Here is a 25,494-nt window from a genome sequence, read left to right as displayed (position 1 = left end):
GTCCGTAGGGCTGGCGTTCCCGCTCGGGTATCAGCGCTGGGCTGGATGATTTCCGCCCCGGGGTGGTATTTAGGACTAACTCCTGCAGCCTCGCTGGTCTGCGTCGTGTCCGACGGGGACGTCCAGCCCCCTCCTCGCGCGGTTGTGTGACGGTGAAGCGGAAAGTTGCGTCGGCAAGGGAGGCCGCGTGCCCCCAACCACCTCTGGTCGGGCTCGGGGGCGATTCCTCTTCGTCCTCGTCTGGGTCGGATATGATGGGTTCGGGGTCAGGGGTTGCTCTGGCGGGGTCATCGGAGTCGTCCCACGCGACTTCTGTCACCCGGCACCTGGCGTTGCGGGGCCGGCCCCTTCTCCGCCGGCGTAGCGTGGTGTGAGTCTCCGTAGGTGCCTCATGCCGCGGGGGCGGCTCGCTCTCGGGGGCTTTCCAATGTGGCGCGTTTTCTTTGGGACAGGGTGCCTCGCCGGGGTCGTGGGGTGCGTCTGCGTCCAGTTCCCCGTCGGTGAGGTACTCGGGCTCGTCTGGAGCGGTGTCCTCGGCTTCCTCTCGCTGTTGCTCCAGTCCTCCAGGAGGGAGTGCATCAAGGGGGATGTCTGGTCCGTCTGCCGTGTCCCCATGTTCGGGTTCGGTCGGGAGTGGTTCCCCGGGGGTCGCCGCCACTCGCAGGTGGTCCCGGTGGATCTTCTGCACGTGGCGGTCGCCCAAGTCCACCATGAAGGACGTCGCCCCCAGGCGCCGCTTCACGGTATAGGGCCCCCATCCAGCGGGGAGCGAGTCCGGCGCAGAAATTGCGCGGTGCTGCCGACAGGAGGTACGTTCGGGCGTACACCCGCAGTTGTGCCGGGGGTCGCGCTGTCTGGGGCATGATTCCCTGACTGTAGCGGGCTTGTCTTGCGCGTGCCGCGTCGTGCTCCTGGGTTCGTCGCTCGTCGCGCTCCTCCGGTTGTTCTCCTGGGTGCGGTACGCCGTGTGTTGCCAGCTCGCCGGGCAGCGGCAGGTTACGCCCTTGGATCATCTCGGCGGGTGTCATCCCAGTGGCCGCGTTCACGTGCCACCGAACGCAGAACAGTGCGTCGGCGACATGGCGGTCCCACTGGGTGTGGTCCTCCCCTAGGCGCAGCCGCAGTTGAGTTTTCAGATCCTGATTCCTGCGCTCGGTCGGATTGGCCCTGGGGTGGTATGAGGGTGTGGTGTGGTGGATGATGTGTGCCTCTAGGCACCACCCTCTCCACCGGGCCCCCAGGAACTGGCTGCCGTTGTCCGTCAAGACGGACTCCGGGTAGCCGAACCGAGTGAGGAACTCGCGCGTCAGGACTTATATGATGGTGGCCGCCCGTGCATTGCCGCAGGTGTAGGCTTCTGTCCAGCGGGTGAACATGTCGGTCACGACCACTAGAAAGCCCTTACCCCGCGGCGAGCGGGGGTACGGCCCCATCACGTCCAGCGCGAGTGTCTGGAACGGTGTTGACGGCTGGCGAGGCTGCTGCTGTTGTGTACCGTCTCCTCGGCGGACCTTGCGGCGCTGGCAGGTCTCACACTCCTGGACGTAGACCCTGACATCCCGGTTCACCCCCGGCCAGTGGTAGTACCGGCAGACGGCTCTCAGGGTCTGGTCCGAGCCCAGGTGTCCGGCGAGGTCATGATCGTGGTAGAATCGCAGTGTTGCCTCGCGCGCTTCGGGTGGGACGTAGGTCTTCCACTCGTCCTCTTACCCCGGCATTCTGGTCATGACCCGGTCATCCCGGAGCTGCCAGGAGGGGTGGTCTCCTCCGTGCGCTGTCTCGCGGCGCCGGTCGGCGTCCGGCGAGTGGCGCTGGGCTGTGAGGACGAGCTGCTCCAGGTCGGCCTCGGTACTGGGGGGGTCTTCGGTCCTTTCCACGCCGAGCGTGAGGCGGGTGCAGGTAGGGTGTCCGTCGGCAGTCGTGCTGGTGTGGGGTGGAGGCAGGATTTCGTCCCACTCCTCCTCGTCCAGCACCTCTCGTCTGCCGTCTGGCTCGCGCGAGAGCAGGTCGGGGAGCTGATTTTTCGCGCCTGGCACGTGCTCGACCGTAAAGTCGAACGACTGTAGGAGCAGCGCCCAGCGAATCAGCTTCCCCTTCCTCCCCTGCATGGTGTGAAGCCAGGTGAGGCAGCGGTTGTCGGTGTGGAGGGTGAAATGCCTGCCCTCCAGGTGTGGACAGTATTTCTTCACGGCCCACACCACCGCCAAGCACTCCTGTTCGTTGCTGTGGTACCGCCTCTCCGCCGCGCCGGACTTCGCGCTGGCGTAGTCCACCACCTGCCGTTCTCCGTGGGCGTTCACCTGGTACAGCACGGTTCCGGTTCCCAGGGCGCTTGCGTCCGTCTGGAGGACGAATGGGCGCTCGGGTTCGATGCGGGCCAGTGTGTGGCACCAGGTGAACGCGCTCTTGACGGCCTTGAATGCCGTCTGGGCGGGCGAGCCCCAGTGGTAGCGGACTTGGGGCAACAACAGGTCCGTCAGAGGCGCGATGTCTTGTGAAAAATTCGGAATATAGTTCCGGAGCCAGTTCAGCAGCCCGATGAAGCGCTGCAGTTGCTTCCGGGCTGCGTGGGACTTCTGCCATCGCGATCTGCTGGAGGTGAGCTAGTTGGGGGCGGTTCCCCTCCACGTTGACCACGTGGCCCAGGAAGTCCACCTCGGCAGCTCCGAGATGGCATTTGGCTGGGTTGGCTGTCAGGTGGTTTGTGGCCAACCGCTCCATCACCAAGGCCAGATGGCGGCAGTGGTCCTCCCAGGTGTCTGAGTACACTATGACGTCGTCCAGGTATGCTAGGGCGAACTGCCCGATGTAGCCCTCCAGCACACGGGTCATCATGCACTGGAAGGTGGACGGGGCGCACTTTAGGCCGAACGGCATGGCTCTGAACTGGAACCTCCGTCCGTCTGGCACCGTGAACGCCGTCTTCTCCCGGTCCCCGCGTCGTATGGGCACTTGCCAGTACCCGGACTACAGGTCCAAGGTGCTGAAGACCTGGGCCCTTCCCAAGCCGTCTACGGCGGCCTCGACGCTAATCTGGGGGGGCGGGGCGCTGACGGTCACGGCATTTAACGGCCGGAAGTCCACACAGAATCGGCTTGTCCCGTCTTTCTTGTTGGCCAGCACAATGCACGCATTGTACCTGCTGTGGGACGGCTCGATGACTCCGTCATGCAGCATCTCGTCCACCTGCTCCCGGATGATTCGCTGCTCGCGAAACCCGTAGCCGCGGGTCGGGTCGAACACTGAGTCATCAGTCAGGGTGGGGATGCAGTGTTCAGTGACGGTGGTCCGCCTCAAGGTTCCATCCACGGCAAACACTTCGGGTCGGGCGGCAAGGACCTTGTTTACCTCAGCCTGGTAGGAGGGGGGGACGTCGTGGCGCACGTCCGCCAGGGTCAGCACCGCGTCCTGTCGGGGGGGCGTCTGTCCTAGCGCGTACACCACGTACCTCTCGGCTCTTCCCAGGTTGAGGCGGGGGGGGGGGTCTTAGCTCCAAGACCACATCTTGCTGGACCAACCAGGGGAGTCTTAGCACCACCTCCTCACACAAGTCTTGCACGACTACTGCGGACACACTACTGTTCAATCCCTGCGTACTCACCACGATCTCAGCATGCCCCAGCATCCGCCCGGTGTGTGTGGTGGTAGCCAGGCGCAGCTCGCCGCTGCCCGGACGCAATGCGCCTGCGGGCACGAACGCGGGGCGTACGAACACGTCGCTCGCTCCGGTGTCGACGAGCGCGGCAGCTGGCCGGCCGTTCACCTCCACGGGGATGCGGAACAAGTTGTCCCGCGGGCGACCCAGCTGTCCCAAGGTCGGGAGGGCGCGCACCCCACCAGGCGCAGGGTTGATGGTCTGTGCGGGTGGAGGGGGCTCTAATCCCGGTCCCCCGGGGGTCGTTTCCCAACTGGGCCAGGCTGGTGCGCTGTGGCGGAGGTGGTACCACGTGCGTCTCCTGGCGCGGCGGTGTGGCGGGTCGCGCCACCCGGAATCCCCGCGGGCACTCACTGTGCCAGTGACGTTCGCCACGTGGGCATCCCTTAGCGACACAGGGGAACTTGCTCCCGTGCTCCGGCGTCCCGCGGTCGCTCCGCTCGCCAAGTTGGCAGCGCCTCGATGGCTCGTAGTCCTGTGTGTTGGTGTGAGGGTGAGTCCCGTAGTGCGGTGTTCCGCCGGGCTTCTGGTGGGCTGTCACCCCCTCGAGTGCTCGTGGTCGGGCCGCGCTTGCAGGCTCTCTGGAAGTTGCGTTCCGTCTCGCGTGCTTCCTGCACGTACTCCGCTACACCGCCGGTGTGGCAGCGACGAAGGAAGGGCTGCAGCTCGTCCCTCACTAAGCCCGTGATGATGGGCAGTGCCCCGGACAGAGGGGTGCCGGGCGAGATGCGGCGAAACAATTGGAATTTAGTGGCGATGAACGCCTCCACTGCCTCGCTGTCCTTCTGCCGAGCCCCATAGAATGAGGCGGAACACTCGACGAGGGGCGATCCTGTGTCGAACTGGTGTCGGAACGTGTCGGTGAACTCGCCCCATGGCATGGCAACCCGGCCCCACATGCTCCACCAGCTCCGAGCGGTCCCTCGCAGCTGCTCGCTGACCCGCTCTGCCCACTCCGATTGGTGCGTCCGGCACCCGGTCAGGCGCGCCTAGCACTGCGTCAGGAATTCCCCTGGGTCCTCGTGCGGGGCGCCGGCGAACTCTGGCAGAGTCGCTCTGCGAGGCGGCAGGGCTCGTGCCAGGTCTTCCAGGCCGGGCCACACGCACTTGGCCAGGGTGATGTCCAGCACGTGCGTCGTGCGGCCAGGGTGCGAGCTCCAGTTGCTGGCGTGGGTGGTTGGGGGGCGGTGATGGCCGGGGTGGTATGGCTTGGTAGGGATGTGTGGTCCACCGGTGGTGTTCGCGCCTGTAATTCCGTCTCCGTGCTGTTGTGCCACGGTTCTATGAGAGCTTCGACCTTGATTGCCGGCAAGTTGTCATCCGGTGCGCATTTACATGTCTGTAGAGGGTTCGCTTTCCCCGTTACCAGGTCCCTGCCCTGTGGCCAGTAGCAGACTCGACAGGTGTTCATCTTGAGTCTGTCTGCCATTGCGTCGCGCGGCGCGTCGGTGTTGACAGTCGCTTCGTGCGCGCACGTGGCTCTGTTTACAAACAGACTCCCGATGAATGAAGAATGGTGAGGGGGGTTGGCGCGCGCGCTGATTTGGCCGCTGGCCGAGAGGCGCCCGGATAGCCGCACAAAAGGGAGAGCCGAGACTGGCCACTGCGAAGGGGGGATGCGGATAGCCGTGTGTAGCGGCGGCCGAGAGCGCCCGGACAGCCGCACAAAGCGGAGAGCGCGAGGATGTGAAGGTGGATGGGGGGGGTGGTGTGCGGGCGAGGATGTTCGCTGAAGGCCCAAAGGGGAGGGGTGGGGGTGAAAGTGAAAGTTGGCGAGGGTCGGCGCGGGCGGTGACGCGCGCTTCCTGGTGGTCCCTTTGTCGCTGCTCCTCTGTGTGCCAAATTACACTGCGCGCATCCAAAATGGCAGTCTTCTGTCCCCTTTGTCTGATTTTCGGCTGTAGTTATGCCCAACGCAAGGGCGCCATTTGCCGTCACCCGACCTATGTGAAAGGCCCGGGGGGTACCTGATGGGCGCTACGGACATCGCGGTGCTCTTGTTGTCCGGAGGGGCGCCAGGCTAGCGGGCTGCTAGGCCGTTGGTGTTGGGTCGTGGGTACTCTGCCCCCGCGTGCCCCGCCAGGTACACGGCTTGAATCTACCCTGAATGGCTCTCCCTTGATTGTGAAGGCCGCTCGGCCGTGTGGAGGACGGGAGACTCCGGAAAATTAGTATACACGAGTTGGTGAGAATTACCTTTAATATAGTCCCGCTACAAAACACTCTCACCAACACTTGGCAACGTCTAGCCGTTACACAATTAACACAGAAAAAACATAACACTACGCGACACTAATGGTTACCGCGGCAGTCTCGCGGGATGCGGGTCGATGCTCGCTGGAGACGGCAAGCGCCGAACATTAACGGGTGCAGGGGGGGCTCAATGAGCGGGCTCCTAAACTCGGCGAAACACTTACGTGAGTGATACGATCTGCAGCGCGGAATCACGATGAAGACGGTCGGGATAGGCCCGGTTCCGTAAAATACGCGCCGAGTCGATGTGGGCAGCTTATGAATTAATAATAGGTTTAAATTTAAATATTTAGTGCAGAATAAAATGATCGCAGAAAGAAAACTTGGATGTTGCCCATGGACACATGTCTGTTCCCGGCGCGGAGTGGTTCGAGACTGCCGGACATGGCCGCCTCGCAAGGAAGTGAAACTTTCTCTTCTTTGTGAGTCGGCGTCAAAAAACTTATATTAACTTAATTTGCTCTATTATAAGCTTAAAACACGTTCCAGGTGCTCAATTAAAAGGCAGCACCTGGTAATTGTGTGCTTAAAGCTTAACAACTCTTTTATAGTAGTATTTAATTATTTGAATTGTGGCATCAAGTTGGCGACTGTAAATTTATCAACATATTGTCTCACTGTGAGCTGTTTTAGTTGGATATCTTCTAATCTGACACTATCATAGTCACGGGCATTTTAATTAAGGCCAGTGGCCGCGGTGACTGTTAATGAGGTTTGTTGTCTATTGAGGTCACGCCCGGGGCGCTCGCCTGACTCAATCTGGCTGGGCAAGGGGCGCACTCCGAAAACGGGATATGGTACTGGCGGTGCGGAGCACGGGTTTAAAGGCCATGGTCGGTACGACGTCATCGTTATACCCATGTAGCATCCAGTAGGCTCTTCTTTGATTAGCAAACGATTTATTATTTTACGTGCATATATAAAAAAAGGAGGTACATAATGACCAGTGGCATTCATAGTGCAAACAGCTGTAACAGTCTGACCTTGTTCAGCTGCGACTGTTTTGGAAACATCCCTTTTCCCTGTTTGTGCTACATGTTTTGGAAGTTTATTTGGCACCGTTTGTACCCCACTTTCGTCCATGTTGTAAATTTGATTTGGACCAAATTGAAATGTTGTCAATGTGGACTCCAAATTATTAAAATACATCGATAATTGGACCCGATTAAAGCCCATAGTTCTAGCCACACTTGTCTTAGTGGCACTCGCAGTTACAGGTTGTTCCTTTCCATGAAATCCCGAGTGAAGTCTCTACCAGCTAATTTCGCTTTGGTTGCAAATTGGTGGGGAATTTCATTTTCCTCAGCAAATTTTGATAAAGGAGAAAACGTAATGATTTAAGGGTCAAACCAAAGTACCTTTTATCAAGTTGAATGCAATGTTTAACCAAAGCATCCTCCTGCTCCTTGGTGAATGTCTTCTTCCTCCCAAATAACCGACTTGCCAGTGGCGAGGCGTGAGGTTTACATGAGGGGAAACAATAACTCCGTTCACACCAAAACATGATGTGGTTGGGTGGGGGGGGGGGGGGGGGTCTGGGGGCCCTCCGCCGGGAAAATATGGATTTCAAGGTACAAAATGGTGCTATTTAAGTATTTTCCTTAACTGAACATTGACTATTCCACAGGTAGAAAAATTGACATTTTTTTTAAATACATTTTTTTTGAAAAATAATGATTGACTTACATTATTCTGATAGTAAAATTCCTACTCTACATTACTTATATACTAAGTGGGAGTGTAGTATCATCGTACGCCCACAAATCCCCCACGCAATGCCAGCCAACAGCCCGCGGGAGAGATGTGCGCGTCCCGAGAGACGACCGCCGACTGAAACGCGACATCGCCACCTGCCGTGCCGAACTGTACCAGACATAGCCGAAGCAGTCGGCGGAAAAATTCCACCGTCTGCTTCGGCCATGTTCGCTCCAGTTCGGCAAGAAAGCGTTACCTTCGTAGCTTCTACCGCGTATTTTTCCAGCCAATCCCCTCCCTGATCCTTTGTACCATGCCACCCCCCTTCCGAAAGGAAACTACTGCGGCAGCCTTCCTGCTGAAAGCGATCCTACCAGCGCTTCTAAACCTAGCAACGCTTTTAAAACAGCATGTTTTTGTGTCAACGAGTTCTTTTTTTATAGCGCACAGCGCACAGTATTGGGTCCCAAGAATATAGTGTAAAAAATACATACACCTAACTGCACGAGCCAAAGTAAAATACTATTCTGAATTTAATATTTATTTAAAAAATACAATGTCTGGAAACTGCCTGGGCAAGCACTGCTTGCCTTGCTTGCCCTGACGAGACGCCACTCCCACTTGCTTTATATGCCTTCAGTTGATTTCGCAGTGTCTTTTCATCGAATCCAACTTCTTTAGCAGCTCTACGAACCGAGAACCCTCTTCGAACTAACAAACAAGCGACTTTGAATTGCTCTGCTGTCATGGGTTTGTAAGTTTTCTTCCTCACATAGTTCCTGGAACAAAACAAATCTTTAGAATAGGTATGTACCTAACTAAAGCCAGTACACGAATGTTGCATGTGCAGGTAGATATTAATTTTAAAGTGAAAGACTTAATGGGTATAAGTAAACCTTTAAGTTAATAGAAATACTATATTTACTTTCACTCTTTATAACTCTGTTAGAAAAAAAAGGATAAGTAAAAAGGTTTTGCAAAAATGGATTAGACAAGGGGCAAATGTCCGCAATCGGAAGAGTGTTGAGAATTGCCCCAAATAAAGTGAGGAGACTTGACCCATTTTGTAATGTCCAAATGATGAGCTCTTTTTTTTGTAAACAAAAGAAAGAATAAAAATTAAGCTTTAATTTTAAAGATAATCAATAACACTTTTTGACAGAAAATTCTACAGTTATAATAAGTAGCTCTATTCTTCTAGAACTTTGAAGAGAAGTCACGAAAATATTGTAATAAACATATAAATATCGGACTTACCTAATTTTTTCTGCTTCCGATTGACAATTAACGATGAATTCTCGAAATAGAACTGGAAGTTGCACTAACAACCTACTGAGGCGAGACTGATTGAGTAATCGATTGTTAAAATCGATATAACATCGATGCGGACACTTGCCCCCTACGGACAATTGCCCCCACCTTCCCTACACATCAACATTTTAATGAGCTAATTTATGTATAAGAAGCTGAAATCAATCATCATTGTATTGATTACTTTTGACTTATCATTTTTTAATTATTATTTGAAAGCTCAGATTACATTTGTCGGATTTTTAAAGTAAACAAATATTTAAAAATTATGATAACTCCTAAAAGAAAATACACTTCAAAAATTATATTTTGAAAGTAAATTAAATCAATTGAACACATCATCTGTTCATTCATCACATAATTTTACATAATGAACATAATTCATATCGTATCATTGCTGTCAACGTACGTCGTCTGCTAATAAAGCACTGTTTGCCCACCATTCTGTCAAATTCAATTATTCAATTGAAATCAAATATGGCCTCCCACTAGCAGTCTATAAGTCTCTAGGTTGTTGCAACTAGGGCATTTCCGAATTAAAAAAACGTTGAACTGCAATAGCATTGAGGGCCGGTTTTATGACCTCCGGCTAAAGTTCCGGCTAAAATTTAACCGCAGGCTAGCTCTTATTTCGGTTTTATGACTCCCTGTTAACGTCTACCTTCCAGTTAAAGTTCCGGCTAACCTAGCGGGTGGATGAACCGGCCGCTAGCTGCTTAACCTGAGGCTAAGCAACAGAAAATAAAATGGCGATGTATCAGGCGAGGTTAGTTGTTGATAGTGATGATGACTTTTTGAGGAATTCTATTGAATATTTGCAGGATGCGATGGAATAATTTATTACTAAATGTAAAATGCTTCACCGTATTCGTCAAAGTTTTATTAAAAATTACATGACATGAAAGTGTAGTCACGCTTTTCTATTCTCGTCGAGTCGTGTATTATTATTTGATTTTAATTGATCACGAAGTACATAAACGTATGCTATGTATATAAACTTAAATGTTCCTGCTTAAGAATATGTGTAAATAAGTGAATTTTAAAATTGCAAAACGAGGGTTATTATTACCTATAAAATGCGTGTTTTCGTGGAAGTTGTATCTGTGAATTTTTATTCGTAATACAGTGGACATATGCCGGGAATGAAATGCGCTTCATACGACTTCAGACGTGGTTCTAATTCAATGAATACAATTGAATGTGAAAATAAATGTTACCCAATTATCCCTTCCCTATCTTACAAACCATTAGGTACTTATTATCTACCTGCCACGCAAGTGCAAAACGAAAACAGCACTGGAATTATTCTGTTTACCGTATCCAAGTTTATCCCTTGATCCTATCGGCATGACCCTTTATATGTAGGTCATGTTTTACATTATACTTGCTGTTTTAATTTAGAATGTTGAAAAATCCTGTACATAACACAAAATACCTAACATATCACGATGCAAACAAATTATGTCAGGTCTTGTAAAAATATATTTCTTTCGTATACATTTTACAATCATAATTATTTCCCCAGTGAATATATCTAGGATCTCTCGACCTACTAAATTAAAACAGCAAGCATTCTATACCACAAACTAATTCCATCAGGATCGGATTAATTTGGATACGTGTTACGAAACTATTAGTACAAAAATGAAACCTACACCAGTGAAATGAAAATCGACAAGTATTCTCCCGAAACGGGGTCTATATTATTTGATTATGAAATAAATTTATGAAAGAAATAAGTGTTCTCTAGCAAAAATGTCATCCCTATTTATTTGTTGGTATAGAATTACTTCGTTAGTTTTGGCTTAATATATAACCTAACAAAATCATGAGTTTCAATACAAGAGTAAAGTTGAAAACACACGGTTTTGAATCGTAAATTGTAATTTTATGGTTTAATACAAAGCAGGTTTGACGTCAAAGTAGTTTTTGGTTAATTTAATTATATCTGTTGCAAGATAAAGTTCGCGGCATATTTCTTTACTGCAGCTGTAAACATTCCGAATCACAATACAAACAAACAGCTGACTAACATTCTACCAGAAAAAATAACTGTCTTGCAACAAAAGTTACCAAATTCTGTTTTATTTCATTACCAACACAACCATTATTACACCACACGCTTCGTCAGGTTCCGGTTAGCCAACCGCAGGCTAAGTATGGGTCATAATACACCCCTCTTTCGTTAACCGGAGGCTAGCCTTACCTGGAGGCTAGCTAACCTGAGGATTTAGCCGGAGGTCATAATATCGGCCCTGAGTGTCCTCTCTGTACTAGTACTTTATTTACTCTATGTGAATGACATCTTAGGCTTCCCGTGTTGTTCTTTGAGTTTATAAATTTGTTAGACCACAGAATACAGAAGACAGAAGCTCTTATACAATTATCATGAACGTTATACGAAATGTGAAGGCAAACAACTTATGTGTGTGTAATTTGTAGAGTTTTATTAGGGGAGTATAAGTAAATGCAGAGTACATTAAATAATTGCATCCCAGCCTGTATTAGCCGAATATCTCTGTATATAATGACACGAATCGCAGACGGTGACGGACCCTTAAGCTGGATTTACACGACGCAATATGCACGCAATTTCCATGCAATCTGCTAATATTGCATTGCAGCTCACATAACAAATTCTCAGAATTTCACACGCGATGCAAGCTACGGCGAAATATCTGAGAATAGATCATGCTCTATATTTTGATGCAAGTTGCGCAGAACAAGCACTGTGATTGGTCGTTCTCTGTAGTAAATTTACGCGCGTATTTGTAAATATAAACAAAAACAAGCTCTTTACAAACATGGAATGGACACCCGAGTGTGTTTTGCGGCTCTTGGATGAATATCAAAAATATCCAGTTCTGTACCATAGGCGTGCGCACGGTAGGTGCCACAGGTGCCTTGGCACCACCATTAGGGTTAATGTTATTTCGTTTTTTACAAGCAGAAATAATACATACTTACAAAAAACCGTATTATTTCAACCAAAAAAAAAATATGTTTTCCAATCGTGTCGAGTTACAGATATGTGCTCATAACACTATCAGTAGGCTATGTCAATTATCAATCGAACCAACTATCACACGGAAACAAGCCAGGTGCAATTACTTGTGTTGTACACGCGGGCCGCGTCTACGAAACGTCTCCTAGTTCTCCTCGAATTACATAGAATGCGCGCTCGGTGTCCACTGTTCACTCCACTCGGCAGGCGCACGGAATAATAGCCGCCGGCCGCCAGGGTTTATTTTAAAAAAAGAGAGAGAGTTTAGTTAGTTAAAAGGATAGGCTTACTCGATGACTTATATGCAGTCGCCGACAAAACATTTTTGTTGTATTCCAAAAGTTAAAACTTTTGCCCACTCTTATTTGTGTATTTTTATTATTTTAATATTTTACATATTTGAGGTATGTTACAAAAACTCCCTTGTTTTGTTGATTTTAAAACTTAACATTTGAGAATGTTTTTTCTAGCTTTTATTTGGCGTCTTCAGAAAACATGTAAAGTATTGTTTTTCAAAGCCACCAGCATGAATTCCGTGCAAACAATTTGTGCAATTTACTTTATGGCTCAACAAAGCTTAAAACTGTAAATAGTTTTGTAGTTTTCCTGGCGATTATAACGTTAAAAGCCATAAATTGTCATAAAAAATGTTAAAATTTTTACATCTGTGTATTTAATATTTTTGTTCGGAAACACCTTAAATAGCAACATTTTGCGCTTTCAAATCCAAATTTTTCCGGGGGAGGACCCCCGGGCCCCCCGCTTTAGTCTCGGGGTCCATGAATGATATGGCTGTTGTATAATCTGGCACCACCACTACTGAAGTTCTGCGCACGCCTATGTTCTGTACAACACCTAATCGCCAAATTACCATAACAAACATTTGCGTGAGAAAGCAATACAAGCTGTGGCCACGTCTGTGTCGGAATTACGTGTAAACACGACCACAGAAGATGTAAAAAACAAGTTTAGAAATCTGCGATCGTGCTTCATCAGATAACATTTACATCATTGTCAGTGCACAAAGTGCCTTGTTCCTTTGATTATCCATTTGTACAGAAATGTGGCGGGAACAAAACAGATCGCATGTTTATTGCATGGGGAATTTGCGCTGTGTAAATGAAAGATTGCATGCAATAATTGCACGAGAGCTTGCATGCAATAATTGCACGAGAGCTTGCATGCAAGGAGCTGTGTGAGAAGTGAATTGCATAGTGTAAAACCAGCTTTACGGATTACCTCGGCAGTGCTGAGCTCCTACGTTTACGTTGCTTCTTGCACCTAATAGAAGCCAAGTATTTGGCTGCAAAGTGGCAATGTTTGTGCTCTAAATACGTTAAAAATGGTAAATATGTAGTTGGGCGGTATTTGCGAAAAAAAATGTTAAAAATCCGAAAATACCTTTATTGTATGCTCTTCAACGTCCTCTTTTCATTAAAAGCGGCGGAGGTAAGAAATCCCAAATACTTTAGGAGATATAGAATTTTTAAATTTCATCATGTAGTTGAGCGGTATTTGCGAAAAGAAATGTTAAAAATCCGAAAATACCTTTATTATATGCTCTTCAACTTCCTCTTTTGGTAAATATGTAGTGTACGGATTAGCGCCAAAACAAATCGTACAAATATAAAATAACTTTCATTTTATGCTCTTTTACGTCCTCTTTTCATAACCGCCTGTGGAGATAAGAAATTCCAAATACTTTAGGAGATATCAAATTTTTTAATTTTCATATTTGGGCAATATTTGTTAAAAAAAAAATTAAAATTCCAAAAATACCTTTATTCTGTGCTCTTTAACTTCCTCTTTTCATTAAACCCGGCGGAGATCAGAAATTCCAAATACTTTAGGAGATATGGAATTTTTTAATTTTCATGCTGTGCACTGATGCGGCGTTCAGCGGGAAGCCTACGATTCACTCATCCTTCTGGACATACCCGAATACTCACGTTGGCAAGCCTTCTTTTCTTAAAATTAGCAAGAAGTAATTGAAAATACTTTAAAACATTCTGGATGGTTGGTTATATTAGGTAAGTATTGCTACATTAAAAAAACTGTAAAATCATTTTATGGTTGCTTAGCAAATAACTTTTTAATATGTAGCTATCCAGCGCTAGGAAACCGTTTACATGATTTCACAGTATTTTTAATGTATCTATCCTAACCAAATCAACCATCCACAATGTTTTAAAGTATTTATAATGTAGCTAACATAACCTAATTGACCATTAGTTTTCATGAGTTGCATATTTATTTACAACAAAAAAAAAACCGAAGATGCACGATCGGGCGTTTGCCTCTCGTCTGTTGAAAGAAGGCTTGCCAACGTGAGTATTCGGGTATGTCCAGAAGGATGAGTGAATCGTAGGCTTCCCGCGTTCACCATTGTTGCTTGTTTACAAGTTTTTTTTTTTTTTCGCGACGTAGTTGAACGACTACATCACGTAAAAAGAAAATTATGTGAGTTCCTACTGTTCATCCTTTTTCCCGGTTTGTTAGGTCAGGTCAGCTACATTATAAATACTTTAAAACTAAACAACCATTAAAATTAATTTGTATTATTTTTAATGTCCGGTCAGTTTCAAAGTATTTATACTGTAGCTGACCTGACCTAATCTACCTTTGTCCCGTTTTGGGTAGATATGTAGTTGGGCGGTATTTGCGAAAAAAAATGTTAAAAATCCGAAAATACCTTTATTTTATGCTCTTCAACGTCCTCTTTTCATTAAAAGTGGCGGCGGTAAGAAATTCCAAATAATTTAGGAGATATCAAATTTTTAAATTTCATCATATGTATTTGAGCGGTATTTGCGAAAAAAAATGTTAAAAATCTGAAAATACCTTTATTATATGCTCTTAAACTTCCTCTTTTCATTAGAAGTGGCGGAGATAAGAAATTCCAAATACTTTAGGATTTATTGAATTTTTTAATTTTGCAATACAAGACCTGTGGAACCATTTGAGCGCCGCCATTTTTGTTATTTTGCCGTGTGTTCGTGAATACGTGAATCGTCAATGCCTAATTAATAAAATGGTTGATTAGGTCAGGTCAGTTACATTATTAATACTTTCAAACTAAGCCGACATTAAAAATAATGTGAATTTATTTTATTTATTATTCTTTAGTTTTAAATTATTTACAATGCAACTGACCTTACCTAACAAACCCGTAACAAAGGATGCACAGTAACAACTAACGTAAATTTTTTTTGTTACTTATTACTTGCGCAACAATATAAAAATAACAAAGAAGACTTTAAAATTAGAAACCTTAAAAACTCACCTAAGTTGGAGGCGGTAATTAAACACGGTTTTAAACAATAAATGAACTAAATAATAACGTATTGGTTCGTTTGAATTCTGGTCTATCACGAACAATCACGTGACATCATTATCCAATAAACAAAAGTAGATACTCGTACGTAAACAAGAAAAAATGATAATCGCCACATCAATGCACTGGTATTGTGATGAAATTTAAAAATTCGATATCTCCTAAAGTATTTGAAATTTCTTATCTCCGCCGCTTTTAATGAAAAGAAGGGTAAATATGTAGTGTACGGATTAGCGCCAAAAAAAATCGTACAAATATAAAATAACTTTCATTATATGCTCTTTTACGTCCTCTTTTCATAACCGCCTGCGGAGATAAAAAATTCCAATTACTTTTGGAGATATCGCCGTTCTTATTTTGCAATACAAGCCCTATGTAATCATTCAACAGACGCCATTTTATATTTTTCCGTGTGCGCGTGAATGCCTAAATAACAGAAATTTTCCATTAGGTAAGGTTAGTTACATTATAAATGCTTCAAAAAACCGGAAATTAAAAATAATATCAATTAATTTTACTTGTATAGTTTTAAGTATTTATAATGTAACTGACCTGACCTAACAAAACGGGGTAAATATGTAGTTGAGCGGTATTTGCGAAAAAAAATGTTAAAAATCCGAAAATACCTTTATTGTATGCTCTTCAACTTCCTCTTTTCATTAAAAGCGGCGGAGGTAAGAAATTCCAAATACTTTAGGAGATATCAAATTTTTAAATTTCATCATATGTAGTTCAGCGGTATTTGCGGAAAAAAATGTTAAAAACCCGAAAATACCTTTATTATATGCTCTTCAACCTCCTCAGCGGCGGAGATAAGAAATTCCAAATACTTTAGGAGATATAGCCGTTCTAATTTTGCAATACAAGACCTGTGTAATCATTCGACCGTCCCATTTTTTTTATTGCCATGTGTTTGTGAATGCCTAATTAATGAAAATGGTCGATTAGGTCAGGTCAGTTACATTATAAATAATTTGAAACAGAGTGTACATTAAAAATAATATGAATTAATTTAAATGGTTCTTTAGTTTTAAAGTATTAATAATGTAACTGACCTGACCTAACAAACCGGGACAAAGGATGAACAGTAACAACTCACGTAAAATTTTCTTGTTACTTATTAGTTATTACTTGCGCAACAATATCCAATTAACAAATAAGACTTTAAAATTAGAATCGTTAAAAACTCACCTAAGTTGGAGGCGGTAATTAAACACCGTTTTAAACAATAAATGAACTAAATCATCACGTATTGGTTCATTTGAATTCTGGCCTATCACGAACAATCACGTGACATCATTATCCAATAAAAAAATAGATACTCGTAAACAAGAAACAATTGTGAATGCCACATCAATGCACTGGTATTGTAATGAAATTTAAAAATCTGATATCTCCTAAAGTATTTGGAATTTATTACCTCCGCCGCTTTTAATGAAAAGAGGAAGTTGAAGAGCATACAATAAAAGTATTTTCAGATTTTTAACTTTTTTTTTGCAAATACCGCTCTACTACATATTTACCATTTTTATTAACTATCTCGTATCACACTTTCGCACTTTAAGGGTTATGTAGGTACACAATAACAATGCTAAGGGATGTATGGACGTATCAGTGGATGTGAGAGTCTCATCCCTAAAAATCTCGAATTAGTGGACGCATGAGAGGATGCATCGACATCCCTTGTGAGAATTCGGATACAACTCAAAGATGGCCGCGTCCATTACGATGCACTATCTATGGATCCCTTAGCTAAGGGATCCATTAGGCCACTATTCGGATACAGCTTATGTGAAATTTTGCCTGAGCTATGGCCTTTAAGGAAAACATATTTTTAAAATTAAATTAATATTTTATAACCTGAAATGCACTCTCATTGGTTGCCATTTTTACGTTTGTGTGCATTGTGAAAGACTTTCCGTTTCGGGAGCACAAAAGTGGTGCATTTTTCGTGCGAAGTCGTGTAAACTCTGAAACTGTCGGGATTAGCGTTCTCTCTTTCTTTCTAAGCACTTCTTGCAGTGCATGTGGTGCAGGACTTTCAAACCCTTGCTTTCGAACGACAAACAAATATAGTTAACAATTAAACTCCAACTGTACACTTTGCAGAAACTACGTATTGAGTTTATTATAAATATATAGCTTAGACAAACAGACGTGATAGTATTTGCAGAAGGTTTTGAAAATATGGTAATTACAAATTAATTTTAGAACTAGGTTTTTATGAACACACACAACAATATCAATAATGGACATTTATAGAGATGGTGATTTTCATGGGAAAAATAACTTGGCCTTGTGTAAATTTTATTTTTGTCTACATAACTTCTTTATTTTTGAAAAGAAAATCGTTCCGCACTTTGATGGGCCAACGAGAATTAAGTTATGATGCAGCATGTTCAGTATTCGACTAGATATAGTTATGAGTGCTAAAAATATTTATTTCAGCCATTAGATTGATAAGTTGCATATTTGAAAACCATTTAGATTTGATAAACTATGGGAATAAATCACCATCACTATAAATCAAATTCCATTGTTAAATTTTTACATCAAACTCGATTTCCTCATTCATAATGTCATGTTTGGCAACGTAATGTTGTAAAATATCCGTAGGTTTAGATGTGTTTTCCCTTCAGAGGGAACATTGAATCACAAATTCTACATTGTTTTATGTCGATCGGTGTTGAGTGTTCATATGTCTCACTAGCGCAGACTTTGTTGTAGTTTCTGCACTGCAATCATCACAAGATACTTTAAATTTATCGTGTGTGGCATTTTAGGCTTCGATAAAACTTGAAAGTCTTACTGCACAAATTACTGCTACACTCATCCATGGTTATAGTGGTATATTTCTATCGCTTCTAACTTTATTATAAAGTTCGTACTACGGTCTAATTCAAACAGAAGTACTCTCCGAAATTGCGATAGGCATTGTTTCAGTGACAGATCAACTAACCTATTCTTTTGTATATGCTTTTGATTCCTTAATTAAAAATAATGCATAACTCTGAAAAATTAACAACCTTGTGACTAGCTAAACAATAAGTTTTTATTAATCACATGGAAATAAACAGGTTAGAAAAGTCTAAAATTAAAATTAAAATCGCTTAAAATGAAATTTAGGATGATCTAACAGAACAATGTATCTCTGTAAGGTAAAACAAAAATAAACATTTAAAAACACATTACTTTCCAAGTTAGCCTTTTTTGCAGGGTGGGATTAGAATGTATGAGAGGAACGTCTTATGTCTCTTGGAACGCAAAAGAATAAAATACTTTTTAAAACATTATTTTACCATTCTAGCTTTTTGTCGTGCACCATAGCAACAAGAGAAAACATGAGACATAAATGTATGAGAGACATGTCTGCCACACAATATTCTTTGGCCGGTGCGACACCTTAATCGCAGTGGAGTATCTGCCACAGCAATACTCTTTGCGCTAGCGCTGGCACCCTTTTTGTGTTGCCGAGACACAAGTTTGTGGAAGCAGCAGAGATGCGATGGTGAAATGTTCCGGGAACTCCGTCTCAGTTTACGTGATCCGTCTCCATTTCCGTGCCATTGTAGAACGGGTCTTAAGAGTGTTCTTTCACCATGAGCATACATTGAAATTAATTTTTGTGATGGGAAAAGGGGGGGGGGGAGATTTTAGATGATTATGAAAAATTTGGACTCTGAAATGGAAAACAATTTAGGGTAGAAAACGTATTCACATTAAAGTTACTGTCTTTTGAAAACAGTTTCAACTACACAATTTTCGTAAGGCTCTCTGGAGAACCACAAGATTAGGGATATCTTCGTTGGAAACAGTCTTGGCTACACCATAAAAGTTTTCATTATTATATTTACATTACCTATTTACTTATTTACATCCTAAAAAAACAAATATTTAAATCTAACACACTAATGTATCCTCTTTGTAATTCTTAAATCTATTAACTGTACTCTAAAAAAAAGGGGTGGGTGGGGAGCAGTTTATAACTAGTTGATATCAATGGTCTAAACCAGTGGTTCCCAATCTTTTTTAGCTGGCGACCCACCTTTCCTTATCGGAATACCTCCATGGTCCATCGGTCCATGGTGGAGTAAAAAACCTTATTTGTATTGTATCCCTTCCTTATGTATATGTACACACATACACACTTTTTTGAGGATACAGATTGATTATTGATAAACAATTTGTGTTCTGATTTGCAAATGGTTGAAAATATAAGCACTTCGTAGAAAAACAGTTGGGTCATTCCATGCCAAATCAACCAGAAAATAATAATTTTTGGCATCACCATCTCCGAATTAAAAAAAACTTGGTGAATTAGCAGTAGGTGTGCAGAAAAGTGCATTAGCAAAGTTATAGCCCCCTGTGAATAATACTTTTTACACAGCAGGGTTGCCAGCTTGTGGAAAAAGTGGAAATTTTGCTGCGCAAGGTCCAATAAAAATATTTGTAACTTCCTTTGTAGTTGAGTGAGAACCTTGATGTAGGGCTCAATAGAAAGCTAGAAAAGTGTACTTTGACATAAAAATAAATTTTACGAATTTTAAAAGAAATTGGTTTCAAGATCATGTGCATGTAACCTGTGACCTTAAAAATTTTGAAAAGTGTATTTTTGAAAATGGTGAAAAAATTATATGTTAAGAAGTGCATTATTGGCTATAATTGACCTAAGTTTCATTTTGGGATGGATCTGGGAACATAAGCTACATCTCAAATATTGACTAGGGATGCAGTGGAATTGAGCCACTTTTGCACCCAATGTTCTTAGAGCAAGTTAAGACAAGTGTATATAATCACGTGTCTCACAAAGCAAGGTCAGTCTTAGTGCAGCTTTGTCATTGACAACGGTGCTATACATTTGGTGTGAATTTCTTCAGTTTAGCCGTATTGATAATTAGTTTGTAACAATGGAAAAAAATTACATAAATACACATTGCTGTAATCCGTTTAATATTCAGGGTCACAAAAGCAGCAGAAAACAGTTGAAAAATGTTCTTCAGTGAATGATACAGAAACAACCACACCTGCAGACTGGACAGAAGGTATGTGATTCATGTCGGAAACAAATCTCATCAATAGCAAGTGCAAGTACTACACAGGAGGAAGAGTACAGTGAAGAGGATAGCTCAACTGACAGTGATGAAGGGGAATCAAGCATGGATGTAGTGTTGCACACATTTAATAACAGTCTACCAAGTATAGGGGAATCACCCATAAAGAAACGAAAAGTGAGAACAGCAAAGTATGCAAGGAGAAAAGTAATGAAAATATCGTCTGCAATTCAAGAAAGAATATTTCAAATCCCTTAACCAGAAGTAGGAGTATCACAGGAAAAAAGTTGTGATGAAAATATATTAGAACAATTGAAGGAAAATTTGAAGGGTGTACAGAAAGAAGTATGAAGGCGCAAATTTTCACTATTTTACCTAAAGATTGGAGTATTAACAGAATACAGAAGGAATTCCCAACTGCAACGAACTACATGATACGAACATCAAAGAAGTTAGTGAAGGAAAATGGAATAATGACATCACCTAATCCAAAACCAGGGAGAAATATAGACTGCAGTGTCGACAATATTGTTCAGATGTTTTATTCAAACAACAATGACATGTAAGCAGAATGATGCCTGGTAAAAAGGACTTTGTAACTATTTGAATTGGTGAAACCAAAGAACACAAACAAAAGAGGCTCCTACTAAACAATCTGAGAGAAGTATATGCCTTGTTCAAACAGGAGCATCCAAGTGTCAAAATTGGTTTCTCCAAATTTGCATCTCTACGGCCTAAATATGTGGTTTGGCAGGATCTAGTGGGACACACACGCTATGTGTCTGTGTAACACACCAAAATATGAAGTTGTTAATAGATGGCTGTAATTTGGCCAAACTCATGGAAAGAGAAAATCTGTTAACATCACCACTAAGTGGCTCAAATGGTGTGTAATCCTCCCAAAATTAAATGTTTTTTCCATGAGTGTGCAGAATGTCCAGACCCTGATAACATACAAAAATCACTGGAGACTACATTGGAGCAGAATTCAATTGAAACTGTAACATTCAAGCAGTGGGTTGCATCAAAAGTTTACACACTTGAAGTTCTTGTGAAGCCATCTGATGATTTAATAGAATTGTTCATTTCTAAATTATTAATATTACAAACTCACTCTTTCATCGCATACCAGCAAGGGAACTAACTACCTAAAGGATCTGGAAAAAAAATTAGATGTTGGTGAGGTAGTTGTTGTATGTGACTTTGCAGAAAATTATTCTTTCATTATGCAAGATGAAGTTCAGGGATTCCATTGGAACAATGTACAGGCTACAGTTCATCCATTTGCAATATACAACCGTGATGAGTCAACAGAGGAAATAATTTCTACCAACCTAACAATAATTTCTGATTGTCTCCAACATGATGTCATTGCAGTACATACTTTTCTTACACATGTTATTCCATTTTTGAAAAAGTCACTTTATGTAAAATATATTACTTCTCTGATGGTTGTGCTGCTCAATACAAGAATAAAACTAACTTCTCAAATTTGATGTATCATGTAAATGATTTTGGAGTTGGAGCTGATTGGCACTTTTTTGCCACCTCTCATGGCAAGAATACATGTGATGGTCTAGGGGGAACACTGAAGCGACTGGCAGCCAGGGCAAGTCTGCAACGTCCTTACACAGATCAAATTATGACCCCACGGAAACTGTTTGAATGGGCTGTAAGTAGTTTGCATAACATGAATTTTGTTTATGTCACTCATGAAGAGGTAATGAATGAAAGAAAGGTGTTGTCTGAAAGATGTGCAAATGCTAAACCAATACCTGGAACTCAGAAGCGTCATGCCTTCCTGCCTGTTTCATCTGAGGAAATAATTGTGAAGAGATTTTCTAGTGAAACTGAAGGTGAAACTCACTACATGAATAAAATTAAATGTACATTGTCTGTGAATGAAGTTAAAGGTTTTGTGACATGCATGTACGGAAGTGGGCGGTGGTTGGGATGTGTTCTGAAAGTAGAAGAAAGTTCTCATGAAGTTCTTATTAGTTTCCTGCATCCACAAGGTCCCTCCCCATCTTATGTATATCTCCAGGATCCAGATGTTATGAAGATTTCAATTGAAGATGTGCTCACAACTGTAGATCCAAGAACAGCAACTGGGACATACGTTTTAACAGCCTTTGACACAAAGACCTCGGAAAGCCAACTAAAGGAAAGGAAGCAACAGTAACCTGCAGTATTTGTAATGAGTAAATGAATCATATATAGGAATTAATTCAGTGTTAAATCCACGAATGACTTAAAGCTACGCCAATTTTTTAATTGTGTTAATGCCTTACTAGAGTAGTTTTAGTGAACATTGCCTAATTCACAATGTTCTAGTGTTTCATCCCAGATACATCCCAAAATGAAACTTATGTCACTTATAGCCAATACTGCACTTCATAACATATAATTTTTTCACCGTTTTCAAAAATACACTTTTCAAAATTTTTAAGGTCACAGGTTACATGCACATGATCTTGAAACAAATTTCTTTTAAAATTTGTAAAACTTATTTTTATCTCAAAGTACACTTTTCTAGCTTTCTATTGAGCCCTACATCAAGGTTCTCACTCAACTAAAAAGGAAGTTAAAAATATTTTTGTTGAACCTTGCGCAGCAAAATTTCCACTTTATCCACAAGTTTGCAACCCTGCTGTATAAAAAGTATTATTCACAAGGGGCTGTAACTTTGAGTGTTCACTTTCCTGCACCTATACTGTTAAAGCCCTAAGATTCATTGAATTCGGTGATGGTGATGTCAACAAGTGTGTGAAATGGCATGGAATGACCCAGTTATTTATTTAACAATAGCTTTATGTTTGCAATATATTCAACAAGTGGTTTCATACTCACTAACAAGTGTTCCTAGGGGAAGATAAAATCTACAATTATAAAAGTACACTAAGACCATTTTAATTTTTCAGACAAAAAATATTTATACAGCTTTGTTATGATTACAGTTAAGAAAAATATTATCACAATATATCAGTATGTAAAATTGCTGTTTATAAGTAATATTAATGAGATTTTTGGGACTGATTTGATTGAACTAACATGTCAATGTCAGGATTGAATGAAGATGTTTTTAATCTTAAGTTACTTTCAACATTGAGTTGATTTCTGTATTTGGTTTTTAGGAAAACCAAAGTTGAAAAAGTATGTTTGCATAAATACGTAGTGGTGAATACCATCAGAAACCTCAATGCAGTTACGGATATTGTTGGATATTCTGTCCTCGTTTCCATCCAAAATGTTGTTAAATATTTCTCCTTATAGACTGACTTTATCATGGAATCACAGGAGAATGAGTTCATTTTCCTGCAAAATAAAACAAAATAATATTACTGGTTTAAAAAAAAATTATAAATAAAAGGGAAATCTAAAATAGCCACACATTTCAAACTTTGTATTTGAATAAAAAACTTCACAAAACTGACTTCGTATTTTGCAATAAAAAATTTAGTAAATACAGTATTACAGTATTATTTTTACAAAGAATCAATTTTGTTAAAATATTTTAAATTGATGCATTTACATTTTATGAATGTGATTAGTTATAAATTTCAAATTGTTAAAAAGAAATAAATCATACGTTTAGTTAACAGTAATATTTTAAGATTTAAAAGAGTAGTATGTCCGCGCCAGGAATGGTGGCACTCGAGCTCCCTAGTCCTCGGGCTAATGGGAGGGCACGACCACCCGCAGCGACGGGCGACAGCAGTTGCGTGGCCGTATATTCTCTTACATGGAAACATTTGTCCGCGCCAGGAATGGTGGCACTCGGTCACTCTAGTCCTCGGATCAGAGGGTACGATCATCTGTAGCGAGGACGATAGTAGTAACGGCGTGGTCATATATTCCGTTACATGAATATATTTATAAATGTTTCACAGTAAATGTTCATATACACCTGTACCATGTGACCATAATCATTGACTTTACAACAGCTTTCAAGACAAGGAACTAATTTGTTTCAGTAAAAAAAAAAAAAAAAAACACATTGAATATTAAACATAAATTAAAATACTAAACATTTATGTCACATCGTAATGTAAATAAAACATTCATCACGGTACTGCATTACTGTGCAGCTGAAATGTCCCTGCAGTCTTTGTATAGCTATGCAATATAAAGTGTCTTAGGCATTACTGTCTCTTATGCTTCAAATCATATATATATATATATATATATATATATATATATATATATATATATATATATATATATATATATATATATATATATATGTGTATATATGCTGTTAACAATCAAATTTCCTAATAACACATATCTTACAACGCATTAACATTGTTTCAATACTATATAAATAATCTTCTTAAAAAACAATTTAATTGCTATTGCAAATATGGTAGTGCAATTAAAAATGTGATAACATGAATGGTAAAATAATAATAATAATATAAATAGGCTGAAAGTGTAGCATTACAAATGCTATAAATAAACAATACCAACAAATTAAATACGATTCAGAAATGTATGAGTGAAATACCAAGCTACACTGATAGAAATATATTTGAAATATAATGTTTCAAACTGTAATACCCCAAGTGTCTTAAAGAATAATTAAGTAATTAGATAAAAGATTTGGAAACTCTGAATACTGGGGCCCTCAATTGATAGCGATAAAAGTCAACAACAGAGGCGACACTAGGAGTAAACAAAGAAAATTTAGAGACTCCCTACGAACACTTGGGAGAAAAAGGATCGGTATTATATATTAAATAAATAAAAACAACTGTTACGTCTATAGACTTCCTTATTTTATTAATCATTGTTCTTTCTTTTTTATAGATTAAATTTTCCTTAGTAACATCTGTTTTTCATTGATAAGTGATCTTACTTAAATTCCTTACAATTACTCTTATTATATTAATTGAACTTATTTACTATTGGGCCGGCTCTGAATGTTTAACAAAAATTACAATATTTAAAAACAGGAATGAAATCAACATTGGTAACTTTAAGAGTTGTACATATAGTCCTTGCAAAACATAATATAAATTTCTTCTCCTTGACTTGCTTTTACTGTCCGCTGTCTTAACTGGGTGACACTATTTTTTTTGAGTTCGTGAATAGAATAATAGAATTATGCGGGTATCACCCGGGGCTGTAGGTAGACGGTGATCGAGGTAGTTGGCCTAAAGATGGTGGGTTCTCCTCAGGAACCGACTCC

The 25,494-nt window shown here is 42.2% G+C and overlaps 1 protein-coding gene across 1 annotated transcript in view; it reads left to right on the top strand.

Moving 5' to 3' along the window:
* The first annotated feature begins 11,353 nt into the window (after nucleotides 1–11,353).
* Nucleotides 11,354–25,494, top strand: part of LOC134527155 (succinate dehydrogenase assembly factor 4, mitochondrial-like) — a 99,733-nt gene continuing 85,592 nt past the window's right edge. Inside the window, exon 1 of the mRNA XM_063359550.1 lies at nucleotides 11,354–11,800. Within this exon, the coding sequence (XP_063215620.1) occupies nucleotides 11,719–11,800 (82 nt within the window). The 5' untranslated portion in view covers nucleotides 11,354–11,718. The remainder of the gene's footprint in view (nucleotides 11,801–25,494) is intronic.

This window comes from Bacillus rossius, chromosome 1, assembly GCF_032445375.1.
Source record: "Bacillus rossius redtenbacheri isolate Brsri chromosome 1, Brsri_v3, whole genome shotgun sequence".
Classification (NCBI taxonomy): domain Eukaryota; kingdom Metazoa; phylum Arthropoda; class Insecta; order Phasmatodea; family Bacillidae; genus Bacillus; species Bacillus rossius.
Note: the sequence above shows the minus strand (reverse complement) of the source record. Positions and strands in the feature narration are given on the sequence as shown.